This window comes from Amphimedon queenslandica, unplaced genomic scaffold (assembly GCF_000090795.2).
Source record: "Amphimedon queenslandica unplaced genomic scaffold, v1.1 AMPQUscaffold_13258, whole genome shotgun sequence".
NCBI lineage: Eukaryota > Metazoa > Porifera > Demospongiae > Haplosclerida > Niphatidae > Amphimedon > Amphimedon queenslandica.
Window position 1 is genome coordinate 102,490 of NW_003546506.1, and position 11,879 is coordinate 114,368.

Genomic DNA, 11,879 nt, shown 5'->3' on the forward strand with positions numbered 1-11,879 from the left:
CATAAATAATTAGTTTTGTAAAAGTCATTTTAACTATCACAAACCTGCCAAATATCAGCACAAGCAAGTTGGTTATTAAAAATCAATTTTCATAGGGTGCCAGTAAATTTTAGAACACATAAATGCAAATACATGTATGATGAAGCTGTGGCATATGCTGCATTGTGTGAAGAGTAAAATTAATAATAACAATCACTTTCACTTTGTGTGCTTGTGTATGCACTTGCTTGTTGGATAGCATCAAAGATTGGAAGGAAAAGGTCAGTATCGTAATTAGAAAATTTATTTTGAACAACAGAAACGATCCTTTCCAAGCCTAGTCCAGTGTCTATGTAGTTCCTTGGAAGCCGTTTTATACTACCATCAGCCTCCCTGTAAAGAAAACACTAAATATCTTAAGAGAAAAAGAGGAGTCCATTTTACCTGTTAAACTGCATGATGACTATATTCCAAAGTTCCAGTACATCGGGGTCATCCATGTTCACAAGGTTAGGGGCAAATCTTCCACCAATTCGATCATAGTGTATCTCAGTGCAGGGGCCACAGGGACCAGTGTCCCCCATCTCCCAGAAATTATCATTCACACTGAATGGAAGGACACGCTCTGGAGACAATCTATGAAAAATAGCCATTGTGTGTATGTACATACATATACATGTACATACTATAAAATCATACCAATGAATGAACTAAATGCACATGTACAATTTATACACATAGACTCACCCTATGCATAAATCCCCTTATGAATAAACATACATGTATTATAGTGATGCTCACCCCAAGTTTATCCATATTCCTCTGCATTCATCATCAGGTGGCAAGTTCAACTTCTCATCTCCTCCAAAGTATGTTACATAGAGCCTGTCCTTTGAGAGATTAAGAGTATCAGTGAGAAATGACCAAGCCATCTCTATAGCTTCTTTCTAATAGAGAGAAAGAGAGAGAGATTTTTAATAATCTTGGCTTAAAGCTACGTGTACACACTATTACACATTGGCATGCAAAAGCTCATTCAATCCATTATCACAAAATCTGTGACAAGCAAAAAATCCATTTGTTCCATTTTCACGAAATATGTGACAAGCAAAAAACCTTGTCACTGTGATGAGCAAAAAAATAATGGTTCCATTGTCACTATAAATTCAGGACTTTGACCCAATTTTGAGCTTTCAAAGATTTGTAAAAAATCCAAATTTGATTGAAATCTGCTCAAACTTTCTACACAACATAAAAACATGTACATGTACATGTATCAGAAAAATTATAAAAAATGGCACGGAGGGTGTGGTCTGGCTACGCGAGACTAGGTAATGACAACCCAACTGCTTAGTACCCGCCTACGCAAGCGTGGCGAGTCCAATAATCCCTCGTGCTTCTCCAAATAGTCATGGTCGGTGGGTTGTACCCCATCTGTCACTAAAGCTAGTCTGTCTATGGTGTCTCCCAGTAGTGAGTTGACAAGTGCTGATTTACCAACTCCAGTTCTACCGATCACTATGATAGTAAGAGGATCCTTCTGTGCGGGTTTCCTTTTGTCTTCTACCACTTGTGCATTCTCAGCTTCATTGAAGATTGCCTCTGCCATGATCATCGGTTACGCTATGGGGCGGCCAAGCGCCAGGGCTGAATGATCGCCACTCCAGCTCATTAATTTTACTCTATCAATCAATAATAAAAATTATTTTAAATTTAAAGACACCGGTAGTCATCCATCATGTGACTACTCACATAGTTGATTTCTCCGGAAAGTACCTTGTCCCTGAGCAACCACTTGAACTCTATAAGTCCACTCCGAGCGGGCCGAGCCCAAAGCGATGGCAGAAGGACTCGGTGAAGATTTAAGTGATTCACAACGCAGTGAAATCGTCGTGAATGAAGAGCTGGACCGCGAAGTCCAGCCTCGGCCAGAAAACCTGACCATTTTTGTGATAGGTAGGACAGGAACCGGTAAATCGACGCTAATTAATTCATTGCTGGAGCTAAAAGAAGAAAATCAAGCAAAAGTGGCGCATGGCATGTACCCCTGTCAACACAAGATGCTAGAGAAGCATGAAGGATTCTTCTGCGGTGTACCTACCACATTTTATGACTCTAGAGGTCTGGGAGATCCAGGATTTGATAATGCTGTTTTCTTGAAGAAATTTGATAAAGCAGTTAAGGAACATGGAGATCGATATCTTGTTTTCATTTGTCAGAGATTTGAAGACAGATTGGATGACTCTGTTCATAGGTTTGGGGAGCTAATGGCCAGAAAATTTAGAAGAAATTATGAAATTTGGAAGAAGAGCATTCTTGTTTTGACAAAAGCGAATAAGTTTACTTATTCTGAGAACAATCCAGGGCTTCAAGCTACTGCTGAACTAGTGAGACCACTGCCTGGCTGCGAGATTACTGGCAACAAGACTACTGGCAACGAGACTACTGGCGACGAGACTACTGGCAATGGGACTACTGGCGATGAGACTACTGGCGACGAGACTACTGGCGACGAGACTACTGGCGACGAGACTACTGGCAATGAGACTACTGGCGACGAGACTACTGGTGACGAGACTACTGGCAACGAGACTATTGGCGACGAGACTACTGGCGATGAGACTAATGCCAAAAAAACTTTGGAAGAAATAGCAAAAGAAGAAGAGAGATTAAAAATGATGATAAATGTCAAAGAATGGTGCGTGAATTTCAAATCTTGCTTGACAAATCATGGTGTCCCTAAAGAAATTATTGCAAGAATGCTTGTATGTCCCATAGGTAATCGTGAAAGAACTGAAATAGCACTCTTTGAAAACTGGAAAGAAGAACTTATGGAAATATGTATTGAGGCTGAGAAAGATTGGGATATCTATAGACAGAGAACTTTGAAGAGTTCTCGTGAAGCTGTCTTACCTATCGTTGGCCCACCAATTAGAATGGCTATAGGGACATTACTTGCAGAAAAAAAAATAATAGAATATGAAGGAAAAAAAGCTGAAGATGAATCACTCGATTTTGCAGCGAAAGAAAAAAAATTTTCAAGTTTCTTTAAACGCATATTAAACCGTCGCTAATTTTTTACTTTGTGATTAATTAATTAATAATATTAGTTATAAATACAATTAATGTATTTTTCTGTAATTCATTTTTGTAAGGAAACCTTTTTTATTAGTCAAAAAATGCCCTCGGGATACTGGGGAAAGTATCAAGTATCATGAGTGCATTTTCCTGCTTGGCTCAAATAATTTTTCTATGTGTGTAATTGTGTATGCATAACAAAGGTAATAGTCTGTTAAAATTGTTTGTATAGCTGGTATTTCCTTTCTGACAAAGTCTGGCTACTTTTAGATCAACTTTAAAAATTTGTAAAAATCCAATTTAGTTGCAACTTTCTACACCATCTGCATAAGTGTACATAAATGTATCAGAAAAAATGATTCTCTCTTAGACATTTTAGGAACATCAATATAATGTACTGTAATATTTAATTTTTAAAATTATATTTGTATAGTATTGTCAGATCGTTTTCATTTTTGATGAAATTTGGCCAAAATTCCAGTGACTTTGGCCCAATTTTTGAGCAGCTTATAAATTTGTAAAAAAATTTAATTTTGATTGGAATCAGTAATCAGTTCATAATTTCTATGCAACATAGGAACACGTACCTGTATCAGGTAATATTTAACTTTTTACTATATTTTAATTTTTTAGTATCACCGGATCCGTATCCACAGTGGAGATATAGTGTGTGGTCACCACAGGGCACATCACTAGCTTATGCCAACAGGTAATGTTCATGTACATGTAGCTTCATGTAATCTCTTCCTTGTACATTTACATGACTATTACTACATGCTTATGTCTCTTTCTTCTCTCATTAGTCAGGGTCATATTACAGTTTATAGCTATAATGGTGAGGTATTGTATCAGCTCTCAGGGGCTGGAGGAGGTGTAGCATTAAGTGGTGGAGGATCAGAGAGACCCACTCCATTTCTAATGACTGCTCTATCTGGGATGTGTTTTGCTAGCAGTAATACTTCAACTGATTCAACACTACTGATAGTGATGAGTTATGAAGCTCAGATTACCACATACTGTTTGAAGTAAGTGAATGAGATGAGATACTTGCATGATAGTTAATTTAGTGACAGATTTTTATCTTGGCAAATTAATTTTGGTAATTGGCAATTTATGATCAAAATCCCCCAATATTAAAACTACAATTAATTGATGTACTTTTACATGTATAAATGCTCGTAATGCATACACATATACAGAAATTGCAAAATTATAAATTTATAGCAAAATCACCACTAAAATTACTATACTATATTGTGTACATGCAGTTGTATCTGTTATGATGAGTATTCTTTATAGGCAGAATAAGAGGTATATACTATTGCACAGTGTTAGTCTATTGGATTACTTCCCATATGGTGCTGGTGGTATACAGTATCTATCAAATTCTAATGTGATTGTAATAGCTGGATGCAGTGATGCTAAAGGTATAGGTAAAAATTGAAATTTACATGTACTTGTAATTACTGGTACATAATTCTACAATTCAGTATCTGCCAATAATTGTGAATTATTAAGGTGACATAATTGACCACTGTAATTTTGTTCCAATTGCAAATTTAGCAATTAATAATACCACTTTTTAAAATTTTAGTTACTTCCACTTTCTCTCTTTATAGAGCCTCCCTTGGTTAGTTGTTGGAGGTTAGTTAATGATTCTCCTTACTGGATACCAGCTGCTGATAATAAAATTGAAAAAGTATTTAAAATAATTTAAATTATATTTTATTAATTTTTGTTGTAGTCAAAAAGAGGTGCCTTTCAATCATTGGTGAACAAGAAAGTTTTTAATGATGTAAAAATTATATAAACTTGTTATAATATTATTGTCCACATGCACTTTAATTTTGATTGATTTGCTTGCAAAATTATGCTATTCGCTTCTTTTTTCTCAATCCTATCTACATGTACATGTACTTCTATAGGATTGGGTGTACAGTGTATCACTGAGTCCTAGTGGATCATTACTGGCAACTCTTAGCCTATCAGGATCTATTTGTCTCTGGGACCTTCCATCTTGTAGGCTCAAGTCAACATGGCTTCCTGAAGAACTGGTAAGCTACATGCATTAGTTCATTATTAATGAATGTGTATCATAGCCAGGGTCTAATGAGAGCCATGTGATGTCTACATCATTTGGATTTGAGACTAAAGCTAGCAGAGGTGAGTATATTTTCATTATTTCCATTTGGGGCCCTGTACTGATTTTAACCATTCAGGGAATCAGGGTTTAAAGTGCTGGTGAGAGGTGGCAAAATTGAGGGCATGTTTATGTGTATGTACAATAAGCTGATATGCTAATCAGTTTTAAAATTAAGCTATCGTCTTCTATTGTACATGTATAGTCAATGCAGTCCATTAATAAAATATTTTTTGGTGTAATGCAGGGCAATACAGAAGTAAGTGTAAATAGAAAGAAATGGAGAAATGATAGTTAAGAAATACATGTACGAAGTGGGGGATTTTTAAAAAAGATATTCAAGTTTTATAAAAACTGTATCTTCTAGGCTTCCTTAATTTTTTGATAACCTTATCAATAAATCTTTTTTCTTCTCTTTCCTTCACCTTTTCCTTGGCCCTTTCTTTCCCTGCTGCCAGTCCCACTAAAGCCCCTACTGTCATTCCAAATGGAGCACCAAGGACTGGTATCATTATACCTCCAGTCACTGCACCAGCAATTGCTCCATATTTAATACCTGATCTTTTTGCCTTTTCTTGTAATTTCATGATACTTTTGTCCTGTTCAGTTGACAGACATGTATCATATAAAACTTTCTTCCAATTCTTTGTGAGAAGATGCTCTGTCCCAGCCTTCCCAGCAATGCAAACGGGCATACCTTGTACAATCTCTTCAGGAATGTTATATTTATCAAAGCAATCTTGAAACCCCAAGCCCTACTCTGCCATGAATTTCATCTTTTTAACTTTCTTTGCCTTGTCATCCTCTTCATCATCGCTCAAGTCGACAGTGTTTGCTTGTGTTAGGACTAGGATGCTGTTGGTCCATATGTTGTAGTCATCCTTGAAATATTTGGATAAAAGCTCTACAAATTGTTCAACAGAGTTATCCAACCTGTCTGTGTATTTCTGGCATATGAATATGAGGAATCGATTGCCACATTTGCTGAGTTTGTCTCTAAATGCAGCTACATAGTGTTTTGTATTTAAACTCCTGTCTCCCAATCCTCTGGTATCATATATAATTGTTGGCACACCTAAAAACTCTCCCTCATACTCTTCAATGAATTTATCATGTTTGCAAGGATGTGGACCTTGTTGAACTCTTGCCACTTTTTTCTCTAGTATGGAGTTGACCAAGGAAGATTTGCCAGCTCCTGTTTTTCCAACTACAAAAATGTTGAATGAATCTGGTACAGTTGTTTTAGCATCTCCATCAGGGCTGCTGCAATCCTCAAGATTCTCATTTGCTCCTTCAACGTGTGTTAGTTCAATGTCATCAGGCTTTACTGCCATTTTAAAGGTATACCGTAAGGGCTGTTTTTCAAGTCACAATTTCACATCACATGATCTTATGTCTATGTGCTTATATAAACTAATTTGTTAGTAGCATCTGTTGTTATTATATTTCTATTGAATATGAGTAGCTTCTGACTTTGCAACTTTGGAACAAACATGTATGTGTCATAATTCAACAAACTTTTAAATTATTATAACTATACTCATGCAATAAAACTTTATGACTAGAGATGTCTATCTGATTTTTTTTGTTTTTCATATTTTTCTTGCTTATTTCTGATTTCTTTCTTCTTAATCTTATTCATATAAGATTTCTTCCCAACATACCATCCTGCTCCAAAACCAATTGGTGCACCAGCCAGTGGTAGGACTATACCACCAACAGCTGCACCTATTACTGCACCACGAAGTTTCCTTCCAGATGATGCGGAATATTTTTGAGCCTCTTCAACTAACTTGCATTCTTCAAATAACGGTTTTATCCAATCATTTGAGCTACTATTGTTAAGCCCAGCAATACAAACAGGTCGTCCTGAGATAATTTTTCCAGGGACGCCATACTCGCACAAGCACTCACCAAATACTATTTTCCATTCTTCCTTGAAGATTCCTATTTTAGTTTCTCTAATTGTCTCAAGATCATCTTCTTCATCGGTATTCTCTTTTAAAATGTACTGGTTAGCTTTTGTTAGCACAAAGATGCATTTCTTCCACTTGTTGTAACTATCTCCAAAGTGTCTTGCTAGAAGCTTTGCAAAACGACGATTAGTATCATAACTTTCCTCTAACTTTTGGCATATAAGTACGATCAAACGACTGCTCTGCCTCATAGCAGCTAGGTAATGCTTCATGAGGTCATTATCATCTATCCTTGGATTTCCTAGTCCTTTAGTGTCATATATCACAACTTGTTCCCCACAGAACGATCCCTCATGCTTCTCCAATATATCATGGTCAGTGGGTCGTAGACCATCTGTGACTATTGCTTCCCTGTCTATGGTGTCTCCCAGTAATGAGTTGACAAGTGCTGATTTACCAACTCCAGTCCTACCTATCACTATGATAGTAAGAGGATCCTTTTCTGTGTCTTCTTGTTGTATTGTATCTTGCATTACTGTGTCTTCTTGTTGTATTGCCTCTTCATTGCAAGTTGCTATCTCTCCTCCTTCTGCCATGGCCCTGAATAGTTGACTAGTCTTGTTTGGGTGTGGTCTGTCTTTAGTGTATGTAGTGCATGATCAAAATAACATACACGAATGTTCTGCATGACTTTACATTGTAATAACTTAGCTATGATAGTTAATCAGTTGCAACCTCTAGTGTAAACTACTATAATTGATTATCAGAAAAGGAAATTGATTAAAATAAGCATTTCTACTGAATACAACTACACAAAACAAAAACATTTATGAATAAAAAGCTAATTGGGGTCACTTCTAGTAAATTCTTTGGGAAGAAAGTCAAATTTTTTTTCTTTTTTCTCAAAATTGACTGCTTCTTTGTTATACTTCTCTATTTCTGATTTTTTCATTGATTTTTCGAAACTTTCTCTCCCTAATTTCAATCCAATGATTGCTCCTAGTGTTATTGCTATGATTGGGCCAATTACAGGTACTATTACAGAGACAATTCCACCTGCAACTGCACCAATATTCCTGGTAGCTATTTCACGCCTCCTTCTCTCTTCGTTGATATCCCAATCTTGTTGAGCTTCAATGCACGTTTCCAGTATTGTCTCCTTCCAGCTTTCGTAAATCGGTATTTCTTCATCATAAATAGCTGTGGAGCAAACATTCATTCTTAAAATTATCTCTTCAGTGACTCCATACTGTATTAGAGAACTTTTAACATTCTCGCACCAATCTTGCATCTTCATCAGCATTTTTAGCCTTTTGATATTTTCTTTGGGTATTTTTTTTTCTTCATCAGTAGCTGGTCGATGAAAATACACGTACAAATTTGCTTTTGTGAGCACAAGGATGCTCTTTTTCCAAACATTGTAATCTTTTTTAAATTGTTTGGCTAAATCTTGTAAAAATTGGTGAGTAGCATCATCCAATCTGGATGTAAATTCCTGACAAATGAATATGAGGTATCGATCTCCTTTTGACTTTATGGCTTTCTTAAACTCCTTTATTAGCTCCTTTTTGTCAAAGTTGGGATCTCCTATTCCTCTCGTGTCGTAAAATGTAGTGGGTACACCACAGAACACTCCATCGTGCCTCTCTAGTGGTTTGTGTCTAGTTGGATGTACACCATCACTCACTAGTGCCTCGTCCTTTCCCAGTAATGAATTGATGAGTGATGATTTACCAGCTCCTATCTTACCAATTACAAAAATTGTGAATGATTCTGGTGGGCTTTGTTGAGGCTGGATACTAACACTGGATCTAGTCAGTTCTTGATCTACTATTATATCGCTGGTGACAGTTTCTTCTTCTTGAGTACTCAGTTCTTGATCTACTTTTGTTATTTCTCTGTTTGCTAGCTCTATTTCTTCTTTATTTGGCTTCACAGCCATGAGTCACTTGCAGTTCTCACTGTAGATTTTTTATACATCTATTCAGGGGCAAAATAGTATTAACTTAATGTTTGTTAATAACTACTAATAATTAATTGACATTAGGGGTTGTGCGACTAAAATTTTAGCCAAAATTATTTTAAATGACAACTTCCAAGTATAATCCACCTCAGTAACACTAATAATGCCTCTATCACACAAATCAATTATTATTATACTATCAGTAGAGGATAATTCTACAGGTGCCTTTTCTGGAACTTCTTTTGCTCTGCCTCTTTCACTGCTCCTCTGTATGAGTTATCTCCAATGTTCCAACTGATCAAACCCCCAACCGTCATACCCACTTGTATACCAATCACTGGCACTACACAGCAAGCTATACCACCAACAATCATTTCAATATAAACTGACAATCTTTTTACATATTTTTCGATCTCCTTGATGGTCTGTAGTCCCTTTCGACGCTTTAAGCAGGTATCCAAAAGGACCTCTTTCCAGTTACCCATGATCAGTAATTTTGGATTCTTTTTCCCTGCAACGCTTACCGGCATATTCAATATGATTTCCTTCGACAGCCCCAATCTCTCCAGACAAGTTTTGAACTCTTTGCTTTAGTTTTTCATCTTGTCTAGCATTTTTATTTGCTTTATTTTGAGTTTCCTGTCATTGTTATCATCATCGTCGCTGTCTTCTTCATCATTTTGAGGAGAAAAGAGATTAGCTTGTGTCAGCACAATGATACTGTTAAGCCAGATACAGTAATTCTCTCCAAATTTGCTGACCAGAAGCTTTGCCAAGTTGTAGACTGATCTATCAACTTTGCTTGTTAAGGGCAGACAAATGAAAACTATATATTGAGTGTTGCACGTTGCTATCGCATTGTAAAGCGTCTTCAATAGTTTCTCATCATCTTCCTCTGGATCAGCGAGTCCTTTTGTGTCATAGAAGAGTGTTTCTGTTCCACAGAAGTCACCACGGCATTCTTTCATTGTCTCCTGAGCACAAGGGAAGATGTCATCGGACACTGTCGCTACCTTTTTCCCAAGTAGAGTATTGATTAGTGTAGACTTACCCACTCCGGTCCTACCAATCACAAATATTGAGTGGCTCGTTCTTTTTTGTTGTTTTTATCGTTTGTTTTGTTTATACTCCTCACTTGTCAATAGCTCGTTGTCTTGTGCTGGTGGTAAGTTGATGATGTTCTCAGTAAAATTAGTTTCTTCGCTTGTTATCTCTTCATTATTCTCATTCCCTTCTACAATAGTTAAACATAGACTCTCATCTGATGCTTGTGCCATCACTAACTCTCTGAGAGAAAGACTTTATGTAAACTATGATCACATGATAAAACACATTGAATCTAATTAGTCACTCATGACGTGACAGACTGACAGTGTAGTAAAAGCATTTTTAGCTTATCAGTACCGTGTTTTGATTTATTGGGTGACCTCATCTTAATTATCAAAACAACTACATGTTGTATATTTGCAAATGTAAATGTGGGATTGTCCATAGTAATATCTTTATATCCCATTAATGAGTTGTATCAAATGTCAAAGGTGTAGTACCATTGGAATGAAGTGTGAGTAATTATGCTAGTAGGAGTGCATTCATTACATAGTGACATTTGAGATTTTTATTATTTAATATGTCAGTAGCTGCTAAGTAAGATTTAATGTATGTAATAACTAACATCAATCATTGCAATCTTTAGTGTTTTTGTTAGTCTTTTTCTGTTGTTAGTTCATCTTTTTTTCTTTCACGGAACTCTTTTTCTACTGTATCACTTACCGTCCTTTGGTAAAACCTTTCAGCAATTCTATATCCAATCAGAATGCCTATGGTAATGCCTATTGGTATGCCAACAACTGGTAATGCAACACCTGCCACAGCTCCACCAACTGCTCCACTCAAATAGATTGCCATATCTTGTGACTGTTGCTCCATTCGATGAGCGCTTTGAAAATGAAGAGCTCTTGTGCTGCAGTGACCCATTATTGTTTCTATCCAGTTATCAGTGAGAGGTAGTTTGAGGTGCCTTTTATTCCCGGCAACACACACTGGCATATTCATGATTATTTCTTTAGGCACGTTGTATCTTTTCAGACGCAATTGAAACTTTATGCCCCAATCTTTCATACGTATATTCATTTTTAATTTTAGAACTTCCTCTGGGCTAATGTCGCTCCTTCTATTGTCTTCACCCTCCTCTTCATCATGATGTAAAAATTATATAAAATTGTTATAATATTATTGTCCACATGCACTTTAATTTTGATTGATTTGCTTGCAAAATTATACTATTCACTTCTTTTTTCTCAATCATATTTACATGTACTTCTATAGGATTAGGTGTACAGTGTATCACTGAGTCCTAGTGGATTATTACTGGCAACTCTTAGTTTGTCAGGATCTATTTGTCCCTGGGACCTTCCATCTTGTAGGCTCACGTCAGTTTCTAAGGTCAAAGGGTATAGCTCCCATGGACCTTAAGCCACAGAACCTCTTACTGACTGAACCTCCTAAGACGGTACTTAAAATAGCAGGTATAAGAACTAGTATTTTTCAGACATGGGGTCAATTACATTAGAAAGTAATATATTACTATTACTATTAACTAGAAAAAAATTCTATTACTATTACAATTACATGTTTAGTAGATGTAAATGTATTATATTACTATTACTATTACTTCACTAATTTCATTATTACTATTACTATTACTGTAATCTAATTATATGTAATCTAATTATATTACGATTACATTATAATTTCAAATCAATTCTCTTTAAAGCAAATGACCATTATATTTTACTTTCTCAAA

At 36.1% G+C, this 11,879-nt stretch overlaps 2 protein-coding genes across 2 annotated transcripts in view; one reads left to right on the forward strand and one right to left on the reverse strand.

Annotated features, from left to right (window-relative positions):
• Positions 1-11,879, forward strand: part of LOC100635532 (neuroblastoma-amplified sequence-like) — an 18,097-nt gene that overhangs the window by 3,264 nt on the left and 2,954 nt on the right. The window contains exons 7-13 of the mRNA XM_019999543.1: positions 3,691-3,766; positions 3,861-4,082; positions 4,357-4,484; positions 4,677-4,756; positions 4,802-4,852; positions 4,983-5,111; positions 5,157-5,220. Coding sequence (XP_019855102.1) covers positions 3,976-4,082; positions 4,357-4,484; positions 4,677-4,756; positions 4,802-4,852; positions 4,983-5,111; positions 5,157-5,220 — 559 coding nt within the window. The 5' untranslated portion in view covers positions 3,691-3,766; positions 3,861-3,975. The remainder of the gene's footprint in view (positions 1-3,690; positions 3,767-3,860; positions 4,083-4,356; positions 4,485-4,676; positions 4,757-4,801; positions 4,853-4,982; positions 5,112-5,156; positions 5,221-11,879) is intronic.
• LOC105313637 (alanine--tRNA ligase, cytoplasmic-like) lies at positions 7-1,588 on the reverse strand. Its single transcript, XM_011407223.2, has 4 exons — positions 1,409-1,588; positions 781-926; positions 424-615; positions 7-372 (listed from the first exon to the last, which is right to left on the reverse strand). The coding sequence occupies exons 1-4, from the start codon at positions 1,586-1,588 to the stop codon at positions 180-182; spliced, it is 711 nt and encodes a 236-aa protein (XP_011405525.1). The 3' UTR covers positions 7-179.

Bases quoted from the DNA above. Each gene is read 5' to 3' on its own strand.
- LOC105313637 (XM_011407223.2), bottom strand. From the start codon at position 1,588: ATGGCAGAGGCAATCTTCAATGAAGCTGAGAATGCACAAGTGGTAGAA. The intron at 927-1,408 runs GTACAACCCACC...TCTCTCTATTAG, and splicing joins TAGCTTTAGTGACAGATGGG to AAAGAAGCTATAGAGATGGC. The intron at 616-780 runs GTGAGCATCACT...TATTTTTCATAG, and splicing joins GGAATATGGATAAACTTGGG to ATTGTCTCCAGAGCGTGTCC.